Source organism: Bacillus rossius (assembly GCF_032445375.1).
Source record: "Bacillus rossius redtenbacheri isolate Brsri chromosome 9 unlocalized genomic scaffold, Brsri_v3 Brsri_v3_scf9_2, whole genome shotgun sequence".
Lineage (NCBI taxonomy): Eukaryota > Metazoa > Arthropoda > Insecta > Phasmatodea > Bacillidae > Bacillus > Bacillus rossius.
The window spans coordinates 18,949,990-18,966,949 of NW_026962013.1; the positions used below are offsets into that span (position 1 = coordinate 18,949,990).

At 39.7% G+C, this 16,960-nt stretch overlaps 1 protein-coding gene and 1 long non-coding RNA gene across 5 annotated transcripts in view; one reads left to right on the top strand and one right to left on the bottom strand.

Annotated features, from left to right (window-relative positions):
- The window catches only part of LOC134543121 (uncharacterized), a 175,779-nt gene that overhangs the window by 155,555 nt on the left and 3,264 nt on the right, over window positions 1-16,960 (top strand). For all 4 annotated transcript variants that reach the window (XM_063387955.1, XM_063387954.1, XM_063387957.1 and 1 more), the window contains 8 exons: window positions 1,238-1,322; window positions 2,829-2,960; window positions 9,952-10,134; window positions 11,094-11,234; window positions 12,783-12,857; window positions 12,948-13,055; window positions 14,070-14,210; window positions 14,493-14,675. In XM_063387955.1, the coding sequence (XP_063244025.1) occupies window positions 1,238-1,322; window positions 2,829-2,960; window positions 9,952-10,134; window positions 11,094-11,234; window positions 12,783-12,857; window positions 12,948-13,055; window positions 14,070-14,210; window positions 14,493-14,675 (1,048 nt within the window). The remainder of the gene's footprint in view (window positions 1-1,237; window positions 1,323-2,828; window positions 2,961-9,951; window positions 10,135-11,093; window positions 11,235-12,782; window positions 12,858-12,947; window positions 13,056-14,069; window positions 14,211-14,492; window positions 14,676-16,960) is intronic.
- Window positions 1,856-3,665, bottom strand: LOC134543122 (uncharacterized). Its single transcript, XR_010076891.1, has 2 exons — window positions 3,426-3,665; window positions 1,856-3,393 (listed from the first exon to the last, which is right to left on the bottom strand). It is a non-coding gene; the product is annotated as an uncharacterized LOC134543122 (long non-coding RNA).

A 16,960-nucleotide genomic window follows, 5' to 3' on the forward strand; every position in this document is an offset into this window, starting at 1 on the left:
TAAATAATAATATTGTAGTTAGTTTTATTTTTAATCCCCAGGTTTTTTTTCTTTCTGTCCAACTACGTTCATTGACCATTAAATAAATAACTTTCAATAATTCTGTTGTCTCCAGGCAAATTTAGACATTTCTGAAAATACACCTGAGCAGCAATAAGATTTTTGAACTTGATGTTTTTATTTGCAATTATTTTAAAGGGTTTGTGAAAAATTATAAAGGTTTTTTTTTTATTGAGTGAAGTGTTTTAAATATTAGTACAGGCATGAATCCACTATAACATAACAGTCATCAGTGATTGCAGGAAGTGTACGGATCAGTGGCTGTTTGCTTATGTCTGGCCCAGTCTGAAGTCATCATCCCCTAAAGCATGCCACTCTCCACAGCCAAGAACTTCATCGTTTTGCATCACTGACCATTTACTCCTTTTTTCTTGATTTAATAATCAAAATAATTTTCTTAATATCCTCAGTGCCTGTCTCAGGCAGCGGACTGTTTAGCTTAAATAATTTTTTATCTTTTCGTAGACTTTGAAACTAATGCGAAATCTACATGGGCCATGAATGCAACCAACCTCAGCATACACCAATTCATGCCATGATGTGTTTTTACTGTAAATCAGCAAAATTTACAAGGAGCATTGAGGTATTCTGTGGCATAAATCTTATTAAACATGAGATGTGTAATGTTCTTTACCACGTGTTGACGAATATTGGTACCTGGTGTTTGGATGCCTCAGGAACCCACCGGGTAGGTTCTTCATGTAGCAAGTCCGACGTTCAGAGCGTAGATTTTAAGGGGCTATTCGGGTCTCGTCTCCATACGGGTGACGTCACGACCTTGTATTAGCATCTCCCATGGCCGGGTCCATGTGTCCATTAAACATACGGTGGCACCCATGCTTAAATACTTCTGCGTGCAGTTACGGATGTGTAAGACCCGGCCAACAACAACTAATTTCTACATGCAGATTTTATAGTTTATCTTCAGAGTAATAATGTCTCAGCATTTTATAGCTATAATCTTAGTTTTACTGAATGCTGCATGTTCATTTGCATTAGAGCATGCTGAATAATCTCATAACTCTTGTAATCTGACCAAAAACCACTGCTTTTACCATGATAAGATTGTTTCATCTACTGAGGAGTGCCTTTCCTTTACTATCCATCTTTATCAACTTATTTTTTCATCTAATCATGAGCCGTTTCGTTTGTTTGCATTTAAGTTTTTGTGTTCCAGGATCTAAAAGTGGCAGAAACGTATGGTGTATCCGACTTCCCGTGTTTAGTGTATTTCGAGCACCAGGTACCGAATGTCTTTGAAGGTTCGTTGACCAACAAGTGTTTTTGTTGAACTTAATCTATAGAAGAAAATGGTCCATACATGTTTGTCTAATTTTTGTTATCAAACAATGTTACATTCAGCTAAGAAAACAATAACCTTCCAACCCAAAAAATTATTTTCAGTAGTATTATTTGCATGAATTATTTTTTGATGAGGAGACTGTCAAAGATGATTGTATGATAACCTCGGAGGCTGGCTAGAAACCCTAGCCAACGCCTCGGGAAGATATCCATGAAGTAACTAGTCAAAAGATTGTGCAGAGGTTTGTCATTAAGCCTTTGAAAATAAAGTGCAACACTGCTAGAAAAACCAAACTAATGTTGTATTCCCAGTATCCAGTGTTTGGCTTCATCCTCCATATTAAATTTAGGGTTTTTCATCCATTGCAGATATTCATTAATAAATTGATCAAAATTTATATTATAGAAGCAATTAAATATGTGTTAACCAGCCAAGGAAATTCTGAAAAAGAACTTCTAGTGAGTGACAGTGACACAATTAGTTAAACAAAAATTAGAATTATAAATATTTATTGGACTTTTTACAACTGGCAGATAACAAGTAGCATGTGTATGGTGGTAACTCTTGATACCGAAAACAAAATGTAATGTTTATACAATGGAAAATCTGAAGAAATTGTCCCAGATAAAAAAATTAGGTACGGCATGAAAATGAGGTAACACATCACATTGCTAGATGTACAAGAATGTCAGCCCCTAAAAATATTGATGTTTGGCTTCCAGTTTTTTTTTATATCATAGCCTGAAATGATAATGTAAAACTTTTTTTTATAGTAAATTCATTGTTACAACACTATTAAAAAATATATATACACATCTAACTTTAAAATTTTTTTTTTTTCAATTTATAACTAAAAATACCCATCAAGTGTGCAGATAATATATAGATTAATTTGACATATGACATGAGGCTACTTATGCCACAGATTTTTATGTTAATTTTTTTGTAATTACAAATTGTGATGATGAAGGAACTGATATATGTATGAGCAGGGGCGGATCCAGCGTTTGTCACAGGGGGCGAATGTAGGTTTCAAAAGTATTTAAAATGGGAGAGTCCGGGGGTCCACCCCATGTAAAAATTATAGATTTGTTGGCGCGGCGTATAGTTGGGAAGGGGGGGGGGGGTTGGTTGTGGTCGCACTGCAACTCTCCTCACTCCACCCTCCACTCCAGTAATGGGACAGCCCAGCTTGTCGCCCGCCACCCCCTTCAAACATTCCAAGCCACGCTTTTCCCTTGAGCTTAGGACAGCTGAAAAGTTGAAGGATGAAGGAAACATGTTACTCTGTGTCAATGTGGCACACAGCTATCAATATTTTGGTTTCATGTAAGACATTGCGGGGGACTTTATGTATTTGGCTTCATCATCGATTTTGCTTCCCTGGGTGATGGGATCCCCCTTGGATCCACGCCTGTGTATGAGGAGGTATAGCGATCTAGGGCCGTTGACTGCGTGCCTGCAGGAGAGCTGTCCGAAGAAGAGGAGGTGCTGCAGTGGCTCATCACGCAGAAGACAGAGGATCGCATAGAGCTTATCACCCGGGTCATGCTCGAGACCATGGTGGAGGAGACCCAGTACCTCGCAGTCTACTTCTGTGAGTCACTCGTGCATCAGTAGTGGCACTGACCAGGCACCACACCACCTCTATCTGTCACTGACCAGGCACCACACCACCTCTGTCACTGATCTGACACTACACCACCTATTGTCACTGGCCAGGCACCACACCACCTCTATCTGTCACTGACCAGGCACCACACCACCTCTGTCACTGATCTGACACTACACCACCTATTGTCACTGGCCAGGCACCACACCACCTCTATCTGTCACTGACCAGGCACCACACCACCTCTGTCACTGATCTGACACTACACCACCTATTGTCACTGGCCAGGCACCACACCACCTGTTGTCACTGGCCAGGCACCACACCACCTCTATCTGTCACTGACCAGGCACCACACCACCTCTGTCACTGATCTGACACCACACCACCTATTGTCACTGGCCAGGCACCACACCACCTCTATCTGTCACTGATCTGGCACCACACCACCTGTTGTCACTGGCCAGGCACCACACCACCTCTATCTGTCACTGATCTGGCACCACACCACCTGTTGTCACTGGCCAGGCACCACACCACCTCTATCTGTCACTGATCTGGCACCACATCACCTGTTTTCACTGGCTAGGCACCCCACTACCTATATCTGTCACTGACCTTGCACCACACCACCTATTGTCACTGGTCAGACACCACTCTACTTAATATGTACAAATTTGTTTTATTGACCTAAAAATTCAATTATATATAATTTACTTTTAATAATGTTACCTAAAATTAAAACAAATTTTCTAAATGACATTATTTATAAGCTAAAATACTACTACAAATACAATTATACTTGGGATTAAATGACTACCCCATGCCATAAACTAGTAAATATTTTACTTATTTGTAATATAAATTATAATTTAATGACTGTAAGATAAAATATGTTTCCAAATAGTAACCAGTGAAACAGAATAAAAATTTGAGGTAGGCTATGTTGTAACACGGCCGCAAAACTTAATACGTGAATATGTCGTGTAAATAGGAAGTTCAAAAAAGAACTGTAGTAGTTTTAATCATAATTTCAATATCAATGTTATTTTTGTTACAGTCTCAATGTATATTTATAACAATAAATTGAAGAAATATGATAATTGTAATATAATTGTAGTCCTAGTCTAATATTTTTCTTATTTCTATAACTATGATATATTATATTATGAATATTACTATAACCACACATGATGATAAGAAACAAAATCACTGAATGAATGTCACAACTACACACTGATCTTGGTTGGACAAAGACAGTAGCTCTGGCAGTCATCTCACCACTTGTTGCTTGTCTTCATTAGATCTCTGTTGACCCATAAGCAAATGCACAGACTGTACTCCAGCTGAACTCGTTGTTGGTAAACGTATTTTTGAAGATAGTATTACTCATCGCCCATCTTGCTCATTGACAACGTATACAACGATGCACTGTCAACGATTGTGGGAACAAAAAAACTTTAAGTCACAATGGCCACCATCACCTGATCATGAAAACAAGTACATGAAAAAAAAAACTCCACTTGTGCAAACAACTCAGTTCATTACTTAGACATTATATAAAAAATTGTTCGTCAATTAAATCCCATGGTTTCTTATAACACACGGTACCAATAGCCGAGAGACCATTTTCTGCTCGGCATGGTCACCAATTTTCTAAAAAAGTTCCACTCTGTGGTGACCGGACTTTAGGGTGCTACTGTTGGCAACACTGGTGTTGTTATGTATGTACGAGGTTTTGTGCTATGTAATGGTGGCACGGCCACGTGTACTGCAATTATGTGCTTAATAAAGTATTATGTTAATAATACGCGGTAGTATTACACTGGCGACGAGGACGGGATGCTAGTAACAAAATTAATACAAGTAAATCGAAGTGGTTAAGGGAATGGCGGCGATTGGAAGAGTAGGAGAGTTTAGCCCACAAGAGGAAGCGATCGCATCATATGCTTTGAGGTTAAAGCATTACTTCAAGGCAAACCAGATTAAGGAAGAGAACAAAGTTTCAGTGTTAATTACGGTGATCGGGCCAAAAATATTGTCGGTGTTAAGCGATTTAGTGTCGCCAGAAGGAGTAGATACAAAGTCATACGACGAGTTGATTAAGGTGTTGGTGGAACACTACACACCAAGGAAGATTGTGGTGGCTGAGCGTTATGCGTTTTATAGCAGGGTACAGAAAAGTGGAGAATCAGTAGCCGAATTCGTGGTGGCGATCAAGCATTTGGCCACGACCTGCAAATTCGGCACATTCTTAGCGGAAGCTCTTCGGGATAAGTTGGTAGTCGGAAGCGCTGACGAACGCATTCGACAGCGGTTATTGGCGGAAGACTTGTCGTTCGAGGAAGCTTATGAACTGGCCATTCGACTGGAACAAGCGGACTGTCAAAAGAATGCTACGGAATTCGGTCACCGGGCAGCAGGCGAGATAGCAAGGTTAAGTCTCTCGGACAGGCGGAAGGAGAGGGGAAGTAGCCAACAGAGCAAGTGTTTTCGTTGTGGAAAGGATGGACATGGAGCTAATGTGTGTCCATATAAAGGGGCTACGTGTTACAACTGTGCGCGAGTGGGTCACTTAGCAAGACAGTGTAACACAAAAAGCGGGCACAGGAAACAACCTCCCCCAGAATTTCGACCGGTGCATCAGGTAACGTCTGGGGAGAGGAACGAGTATGCGGTGGAGGCTGATGGTGTTGAATTGGCAGGTGGTGAGTACCCTATATACTCTATGTATAATATGCAGATGGGGACAGGTGTAAAAGGGTATCGAGTGGAACTCAAGATAGAAGGTAAGCCGCTGATAATGGAACTAGATACTGGCGCTGCAGTTAGTGTAATACCGGAAAAGATGTATCAACGGTACCTACACCACCTCAAGTATGTACCCGCAACAGTTCAGTTGAATGCATATGGAGGTCAAACGTTGCCAGTACTGGGGCAGGTGTTTGTTGAAGTAGCGTACAACCAGCAGGTAATGCGGCTACCATTGTTAGTGGTGAAGCAAGTAGGGGTTGATATGCCAGCTTTAATAGGGCGGAACTGGTTGGAACGATTAAAGATGGACTGGCGTTCCATTTGGAAGGTAGAGGTGATAGACCTTGAGAGGAAGAGAATAGTCAGCCAGCTAACACACAAGTACGCAGAAGTGTTTGGAAAAGGAGTAGGCACAATTAAGGGTCATACAGCATCGCTCCATTTGAAGCCGGGAGCTACGCCAAAGTTCTGCAAGGCCAGGTCAGTTCCCTTTGCCTTGAGGCCCCAGGTGGAAGCCGAACTGGTACGGCTGGAAAAGCAAGGTGTGATATATCCAGTGATGAAAAGTGAATGGGCGACACCATTAGTGTGTGTAAGGAAAGCTAACGGGGAGGTGAGACTGTGTGGGGATTTTAAGGTGACGTTAAATCCTGTGCTTGACAAGGATTACTACCCACTACCAAAACCGGATGACATATTTGCATCCTTAGCGGGACAAGCAATATTCTCAGTGATTGACCTGTCCACGGCTTACCAACAGTTGGAAGTGGCAGAGGAATCACAGCCATTGTTGACGGTGAACACTCATAAAGGGTTGTATCGGTTCAAGAGATTACAGTTTGGACTATCCTCAGCCCCGGCAATATTTCAATCAGTGATTGAGCAGATAGTAGGTGGAATGGATGGAGTAGTGACCTATTTGGATGACGTGTTGGTGTCCGGCCCGACTATGGAGTTGGCGCAGCAGAGGTTGGAATGGGTGTTGGGGCAGCTGCGCAAACATGGGGTGAGAATTAATGTGCCAAAATGTAAGTTCTTAGAAGCAGAGGTTAACTATCTAGGAAGAGTAGTTAGTCGGGCAGGGATGAAACCGACAGATAAACTTCTTGCAGCGATCAAGGACGCACCGGAACCGACCAACAAGAGTGAGCTCCGAGCGTATTGTGGTCTGTTAAATTATTATGGCCGGTTCTTACCACAGTTGTCCAGTCGCCTGGGAGCGTTATATGAACTACTGAAGCAGAATGTTACTTGGGAATGGACTTCGGAGAGGAGCCGCCTGTTCCATGACAGCAAGGGCTGGCTGTTACAATCAAGTATGCTCGCGCACTATGACCCAGCACAAAACTTGGTGTTGACATGTGACGCTTCACCAACTGGTGTAGGGGCCGTATTGTCCCAGGTAGATACAAAAGGTGACGAGCATCCCATTGGTTTTGTATCCAAAACCTTGTCGGCAGCAGAGAAAAATTATTCCCAATTAGATCGAGAAGCCCTTGCTCTCGTACATGGGGTGAAGAAGTTTCACGATTATTTGTACGGCCGTAAATTCATTCTCGAAACGGACCACCAGCCACTCACTGCTATATTTGGTGAGAAAAGGGGAGTACCCGCGATGGCGGCGGCTAGGTTACAGAGGTGGGCAGTACTACTGTCGGCTTATGATTACGAAATCAGATATAAGCCAGGCAAGCAGTTGCCGCATGTAGATGCTCTGTCTCGATTACCCGTGAAGGATAGTGAGACGCTTGAGACGGACGAATACAGAACCGTACCAGTGACCCAGTTTACGACCATGGTTAACTATGTGTCACCAGTACGTGACAAACCAATAGGACCAAAGGATATTAGTCAGGAAACAAATAGAGATCCGGTGTTGGCAAAGGTCAAGGATTTCATCCTGTATGGGTGGCCCACCCAGAACAAGACGGCAGAACTGGAAGTGTACTTCCGGAAACGGGAGGAACTGACAGTGGAGGAGGATTGTGTCCTTTGGGGACATAGGATCGTTATACCAACGGCACTTTGCAAGGCAGTGCTAGGTCTTCTACACGAGCAACATCCAGGAACGACGCGTATGAAGATGCTGGCACGAAGCTACGTGTGGTGGCCTGGGTTGGACAGCCAAATTGAGGAAATGGTAGCAGCGTGTCACTGTTGCCAGAGTGTCCGACCAGCAGCACCGAAGGTTCCCTTGCAGCAGTGGCCATGGCCAACTCGGAAATGGCAACGAGTACACATAGATTTTGCGTTAGTTAGAGATAAAGACCTATTGGTGGTGGTGGATGCCCATTCCAAGTGGGTGGAGGCCATTATCATGCAATCAACAACAGCAGAAGCAACAATTGGGAAGCTCAGAACATTGTTCAGTGCATATGGCCTGCCGGAACAGATAGTGTCAGATAATGGGCCACAATTTGCATCAGGAGAATTCAAGTCGTTCATGACGAAGAATGGCATTCACCATACGCTGACCCCCCATATCATCCGCAGTCAAATGGGTTGGCGGAGAGAATGGTACAAGAAGTAAAAAGAGCGTTGAGGAAATATGTGACTGCACCCGAGGGGGCTTCGCTCTCATTGCAGCACAAATTGGACAATTTCTTGTTTTCATTTCGGAACACTCCATCATCAACCACAGGAGTAACGCCAGCGGAGTTGTTTTTGATGCGAAAACCACGCACCCGATTAAGTCTGTTAAAGCCTTCTCTGAACGATAAAATGCAGAATCAACAGACTGCCCGTCTGGAAGGTTCAGCAGCAGCCGGACGACAGCCAAGACACCTTGTAACAGACGACGAGGTTTGGGTACGCAGTGTTCGGGGAGAGAAGCTGGCATGGTTGCCAGGACGGGTGAAGACCACCATCAGTCCTGTCACGTATGAGGTTTTCGTTGACGGTAGGGTACGCTTTTGTCATGCAGACCATCTGAAGAAGAGGTACGGGGCACAAGCGGAACCCACGGAGGGGAGTCCCCAAGGCGCAAGAGGAGATGGGAGCACTAGACCGCAGGACACATTATGGTACAAAAGAAGCACTGCAAAGGCACCCATGGAGGAGCTTCAAGAAGGTGCGGAGAGGCGACCAGCAGCAAGATCACAAGAGGAGGGGGTAGAAGCAAGAGTGCAGACAGAGACGAGGCTCACACCGGAGAAGTCGCGAGAGGAAGAATGTTTTCGTGGGTTTGCAAGGGAGGAGACTAAAGAGAGTGAACATCAAGGGGCTTATAGAGAGGTTCACTTGAAGAGAACGGTACGAAAACCACAAAGACTTAATCTATAAGCTGGAGTCGGCGAGTGAGAGAGGTCTGGTAGTTGGCTATTAGTGGGAAGGAGTGTGGTGACCGGACTTTAGGGTGCTACTGTTGGCAACACTGGTGTTGTTATGTATGTACGAGGTTTTGTGCTATGTAATGGTGGCACGGCCACGTGTACTGCAATTATGTGCTTAATAAAGTATTATGTTAATAATACGCGGTAGTATTACACACTCTAGGCCCTCACTGCCACCTGTAATCATAAAATCCTAGTTGACTATCATAAAGAAACAGTGTGGCCTGTATCACAGGTGAGAAATTCTTCTCTCCACTACATTAATATATAAATTACTACACTCGTGACACCATCAACAACCAATCGTTGAGCAGATTATTATTTCGACAAATTACCACCATTATACATAGAAAAATCAGCCAATCATTGGAACAAAGTAACAACATTTTTACTAAATCACGAGTCTTTTCCACATTTATAGAATTCACATGACAATCATTGTCTCTTTCTACCCTGAAAATGAGAAAGCAAATATATGTAAAAATAAATAACTTTAAGTGACTATCACAATAACATAAACAAACAATCAAAAATATTAAAAACATCAAATTAATGGAAAGTATGTTTATAAAACATATTGCAAAAAAATAATAATTTTTTTTTACATCATGTCAGAGAACCTACCATAAATAATTTTAGATTATAAAAAACATAATCAATATTTAATAAAACCATTTAAAAATTGATACAATTTTAATTACACTCCACTTTACAAACTGGCATTTCAATTTACAAGATGTATCACGTCAAAAAAAAATCAATTGCATTCTTGTAAAATAAATACTGTCGAATTATTAGTTCTAGTTATGATAATGTGTATGCAATACTTCTGATTTCATGATTTAATCATCTTTAAAAATATGCCAATAACTGTGTGTGGGAATTTACAGACAAAGAAAACTGCAACATCTGCATGACAATATTGGAAGAATTAGAGGAAATTGATGATGAGTGTGATGTTTATGGGATCCACATGGTAAAAATCCAGGATCCACAGCTTGCAAAACGATATTCCATCAAAACATTCCCTGCACTGGTATACTTCAGAAATGGAAACCCTTTACTTTTTGAAGGTTTGTACATTCATTATACAAATAATAAATTGTTTTCATCAGGCATTAAGATATTTTTCCTTAACTCGTGACAGTTAAAAGTGAGACGTTACATTCTTATATTAATCAATACATTTGACTTGGTTTTCAAGAACTATAGTGAGAGAATTACTTTGATTATTTATCTTAGTGTTATTTCTTGTGACGTAAGCATGGAGATAGAGCAAAAGTGTACAAGTCTATTTTCACTTTAAAATAACCAATTTTTATTTTGATTAGTGATGGGTCATCCCCGGTTCTCGGTTCTCGTTTCCGCCGGTTCTCAGCAAATAAGCTGGCACTGAGAACCCTACTACCTGTACTACCGGTACCATGGAAAGCTTTACAGCTAAACCTTTGCCGATAGACTTTCAGTAAAATGTCATATAATACTTTGAGCGACCCATGCACACGTCGTTCTAACTTTCCTTTAAGCCCCTTGAGACATGTGAAAAAAAGGTTCATAGATCTTGGAAAATTGCCGGTGGTCGACAGCGTGCAGTCTCCCTCCCCTTCCTTTCCTTTCCTTTAACCCCCTTGTGCTAGCCCGCCCAGATGGAGAGCTATCGCTACATTGGTTTGATGGTTAACTTAGAGCCGAGAACTGGGAACCAATTTTTAAGATCCGGAACCGAACCGCGAATCTGAAAAATAAAAGTAGAACACACACATCCTGCCCTGCATTTTTTGCATACTTCAAACTTGAATAAAATGAAATCTTTGAGTTTAAAATAAATTAGCAATCTGGATACTAACTAAATAATTTTGTGTACGTATGACCATTGACATCTATACTTGCCAAACATTATTAATTTCCATCTCCCTTCGTGCTTTTACTTTAATTAAAAATTTTGATTGTGACTTTACACGAGTCGCTCTGAATTGTGCTCTTGCTCGCCGACGAGAGTATTCCAGCTTTCACCCGCCGAGTGTTCTCGCAGGTGATCTCCAGAACGAACAGTCCGTACTGGAGTGGCTCATCGACGACGACAACCGCGAGCTGGCCGACGAGATCGAGGAAGTGAACCCCAGGATGCTGGAGAGACTCCTCAGCGAATCACCGTTCCTTGCAGTTTTCTTCTGTGAGTCTTGTACCTGTGGCGGTTTGAATAAGCATGTTGCTGATAGAGTTGCTACCTTTGTGCGAAAACCTTTCTCGACACATAAATGCAGCATCTGTTCGTACAGTTTGTCATTGAAATAACATTGCTCTGAAGGATTCTCTCAAAAATGACGCGAAATGAGTTTGAAACTACACTTACCTAATTACAAAACAATCCTTGTTTTGCTAGTTAAAGGCAAATTTAAATTTAACAAAAAAAAGTACATAATACACAACTAAAATATGTACTAAATAATGCTAATAAATAAATAAAACTAACAAGGGGAGGTCTCCAATGTCGGGATGAACTTTTTGACAAGCCCTATTGGGTCTCGAGTATAACACCCTGCAGCCGTTCATCCTGGTGGGCCCTCGTTTAAGAGTAATCGAGGAGAGACAAATGTGTACTACGTATTAAGATAACATTGATTTTGGAAGCAATTCCCGCTGCCTATTATTTTTATTTTATTAGAGACTCGTTCATGTAATTCCTCGTTTAGGAAACTAGCTAAATATTCAACATATCTTTTATATTATGATCCAAATTACAGAGCTAAAATACACAAGGCCTAAATTTTAGCCTGCCAGTTTCTATTTTCCTTTTTTAATCTTCTCCTCCTTGTTTTTATTACTTTCAAACTTTTGCTACTTAACAATGATAAACAGATTTAACATGCATTTAAAATTTAACTTAGCGCCAATTAAGAGCCATATCCAATTGATGTGCAAATTTGAACTATGATATTAAACCATTTACGAAATTATACAAAAATGTACGGTAAATGGTCAATTTAGACTAAAGAGTTCATATAGTCCTTTCAAGTTTCAAACAGTTTATTTAGCCACAAAATGCTACATGTTACCAAATTCATTTGTCTATAAGCTCTGGGTTAAACTACCGTGAACAATCCAAAGAGATATAGAATATCACTGCTTGGATATCAGAATTCTGTCTTTGCAGTTGGTGGCCAACGGTAAATAAAATAAATTTATAAGACAATATAAGTTTTCAGCATATGCTGTGTGATATGTTGTTGTACAGTATATTAATTTTTAGTACAGTTAAGACAATATTGGTGTTCAACAATCCAGCAAAATCGCTAATCCGTCATGGCAGTGATACAGATGTGTCTTTTTAAAGACCTTTCATAGTAATACCTTTTTATTTTTACATCTTAGGAGAGAAATCTTTGATTCTTAACTAGGAATATAGGCTTATGTATTTGTTAGTTCCGTTTAAAATGGACGATCAAAAGATTGTTGCAGGCCTTTACATATCTGTAGTCAACCTTCTTTGAGCTTTAACTTGAGCTTTGAGCTTTATTCAGTGAAAAACTACTAGAGAAGTAATTTTGTACATAAATATCATGTTTTTACTCACTATCAAAAATATATTATTCTTTATAAATTGTACATATATTTCCTGTTAGAGTGCTTGGATATTGAATATAATGTCTTTTAAATAGTTGATAAGTTTTATTTACCACAGACAAATAAATTTGGGAACTACCTTGTATCTCGTTTGCAGATGAAAATGACTGTCCTGAATGCAAGGATATTATGGAAGCTCTGGAGAAAATAGATGGTGATGCTGATCAGTTTGGTAAGATGTCACGATGAAAAACACTTTTCATATTTTTAAATTCATGCTAATGAAGAATTTAAGCTAATATCTTTTTTTTTTTTTTTTCAGGCATTGACATGGTGAAGATTAATTCACCTGAAGCAGCAAAACAATATAATGTTATTAACATGCCATCACTTATCTATTTCCGCAAGAAGATGCCACTCCTATATGATGGTACAGTAGCAACCCACATTACCCTTAAACAAAATAGCTTGAACTTGGGGTGAAATCATCTTTCATTTAAGATGTTGCATCAGTATTTTCACATCAGTAGAGCATAAGCTTCTGTAATTAGTATGACTGAGTAATTTCCCAAATTTATTGATACTTTCGTTTATTAAAAGTATCTAAGAATCAAGAATTGAAAGATGCCTTTTTGTTACAGATGTAAAAGTACATTGCCTTTTTTCCTACAAACTTTTAGTAATTAAAGCTAACCAAGAATTTTAAGGTGCATTATTTGTTATGAATGCTTAAGGAAATTTCCAATTTCTCAAACTTTTTGATTATTAAATCTATGAAAGAATTGCAACCTCTTTCGATGTATTGCTGCAACAGTTATCAAATACAATTTATAATTTACAGCTGTGATGTCATCAGGAGAACAGCACCAATCTATCGGTCTTAAGCACCCGACTATCAGGGTTTTGCACTTGCTGCACACGCTCTTCTGAGGCGGCGGCGGCGAATCATAGCGGACTGTGTGACCTAAGAAGGCACTGACGATTGTCATAAATTTATATTTATATAGTACTTATTTTACAAGCAAATGTTAAAGTATGTAATTTTTCATGCAGATTTCACTAACAATAGTAATTAATTCAATTTCTTAAAATATTTTTTTTAGAATCTTTATGGTAAGTCTTGCATATTTGAATCCAACAGCAGTTTTAAAGTTGCTGGGAATTGTGATTGTTAGGGAAAATAGGTTTTTGTTAGTATGAATATGTTTCATAGCTTCACCAACCCTTCCTTTTCCACTTTAATGCTTTACCAGTGGTTTTATTTTTTTATATAAAACATTTTATTAATGCAGTAATTTTGACTTTGTACTATTTTGTAAACTGTTACTCCGTAAGAACAGTTAAATAAACAAGCACGTACATATATAATCTCATAATGGTTTCATTGAGTGCATGGAAAATAACGGTGGTACTATTCACTCAAGTGCTCACGTTACTTTTTCAGGAGACTTGATGGATCACGAAAAAGTTTTAACATGGCTCACGTCGCAGGAAATTTTTGAAATCAAGAATGAGATTGAAGAGGTCAATCGCAAAATGCTGGACAAATTGTTGGATGAAAATGAATTTTTGGCAGTTTATTTCTGTGAGTACTGAAAGATTTTTTGTATAAAAATCTTTTTGTAAATAATTTTGTATCATTGTGATCTTTCTTCTATTTTTTCCTCCTCAGATCTTATCATACTTTTCTTTTATAGTGCCCACTTGTTAATAAAAATGAGGAAAAATTGTGCCATAATTTGATTTATTATTAAAATTTTAATAATTTTATTAGTTGGCATTTAAAAATTTGGTTTCACTTTGTTTTGTGCATGTTTGATATACCTGTAAGCATCACACTATTCATTGAATATCATCTCTGTTCCAGATGAGTTTGACTCCGAAGAAAGTATAAAGGTTTTAGAAGGCCTGGAAACCATAGACGGCGAAACTGATAATCTGGACATAACATTTGTCAAAATGGCCGATCCTCGCTACGCGAGAAAGTGGGGTGTGACGAAGCTCCCTGCCGTCGTCTATTTCCGTAAACGTTTTCCAAGCATTTACAGAGGCAAGTAAACACAATGGGGAACTCTTTTCCAGTCTTCACTCAGTCTTCCAACATGTCTGTGGTTCTTTAGGCTCTGGTTTTATAAAATATGCGCATTGTGAATTTAAAGTCTCATTTACAAAGTTGACAGGGTCAGGGGGATGCGCTTATATCATTAAAGGACAAATAATAAGCACTACCGTATTTAGGGAATACAGACCCGATGGAGACTTTGTCTTTGGAACATGATGTCGCCCGTGTGGGAGCGTGACTTGTATCCCCCTTAGCGCAGTCACCTGGATGTACCTGAACCTGGCTCGCTCTCAGCGTCAGGCACGCCCACAAAGATGTTGGCCATTAAGTGGGTTCTTAAAGGCATCCCACGCACCGGCACTGAAAGTAGTCAGCACGTGGTCAAATGCCAAAAATTGGGACACGTGATTCAGTAAATGAGATTAAATACTTGTCATCATGCCACATGCATGCCTCTCATACACAGACACGAAACTTGAGTGGTTAATAGTCTCGTGGCACAAATCAGTTTTGAAGATGTCCAGAGCCATCTCATGGTTGGACAGTCTCACGTGCTAATGTCCGAAATAGTGATGTGTCGGTTCTACTTTCTTCCACATTCTCTGTTCCATTCTGGTTCTTAAAAATTGGTTCTCGGTACTTGGTACTAGGTTAACCACCAAAAAATTTCCAATCACGCCAAAGATATAGAATGTCCTGATAAGTGTCATGATTATTTTTTCAATATTACTTCAGTATGCCCCACTTTACCATGATTCCACCACAAAACGAGTTACTTAGCACCTGGGTAGCACAGGTGCTTCATGTTCACTAGGTGGCTTCAGTAACACAGAACTTACATCCTGTGGTGGAACAAAATCTAGCAATACATAGTAACAACTGTTTTTGTGCTGAATCAATATTTAATTTAGGCACATAAAACATTTCTTGAGAAAAAATTGAATATCTGTTTAGAAGAATGAACCTTTAGTGTATCAATGGGCTTAAAGGGAAGTTAGAAAGATGTAGGGTCACCCGAAATTGTTTCCCTTCAACATCGTTTTACTTCGTTTTACCAAAAGTCTACTGTATTTTCACTGGGAAAGGTTGTGCTGTTAAGCTTTTTGTGGCACCGGGATTATATTTACGGTTCTCAGTGCCGGTTAATTTGCTGAGAACCGACGGAGCCGAGAACCGAGAACCAAGAACCAGGACCGACTCCAACTAGCAGGTTACAATTATTTTTAATTAAACATTTGGACATCCAAGGTAAGCTCCCAGGATAAATGAAAGTGTTTAAGATTGTTAAAAAATACTGGGATGAATAAAATCAGTTCAGATGAAAACTTGAAGTCCTCGGAGTGCGGAAGGTGAGGATGCGAAGTAACTTGAGTCGAGAGCTGGCCACTAAGGGTGCTGGACGGCGTATGCACGCCAAATTAAATTGACTGTTAGGACGTTCAAATTTGTGCGAATGACGTATTAAAGTAAAAAAAAAAAAAAACACAGTTACCCTCAAATATTATTACAATGATGTTAAAGGATAAAAATTATTAAATTAATTTATCTTTACAGATTGCTGTTCAAATTATTGACTACTTCAGGCAGACTTGGTTCATCTTCGGCAAGTTTAAGTTTGTTTCTCTGGTTACTATAATCAATATAAAATAAACAGCACAGGATATTTGTAGGACCCTGACAAGAACACTCAACACTTTGAGCGAAAGTAAAAAAGGTTTACAACATTATCTACAGGACTTAAGGGGAAGGAGGCACTGACACTAACGAGCCCTCTGGTGAAAATTAGGGACATGCTATTCAAAATGCATCACAAGCAAGTACACGAGTGTGTATGTTGTAGTGGAAAGTGCCTAGAGGAATTAGTATAGGAATTATTAGGGAGGTGATGTTAAAATAATACAATTATGGGCCACAAGATGTAGCTGGCTGTAATATCTCACTTATGAAGAGAATGGTTTGATTGACTCCACAGAACCAAGTGTTTCTCACGTAGGGATTCTACATTAATACATATTCTACACACTTGCATTATGTAGGCTTTTTCCCCCAGTTTATTTTTTATGATGCTTCTGAGCCACACATTTGTATTTATTTTTAGGAGCGGCAGGAAGGAGGTTTGTTTCTTGAAAAGTTATGCCAGCCAACTCTGCTGACTGACTTATTCCTTCCTATACTATATGAATGTTTTATTTCAGAGTAATTTAATGTATTTCATTGATTTGATAGGGTTAAGTCAAAATCAAAACACAAACTGTATTAGTGTGACATATTAG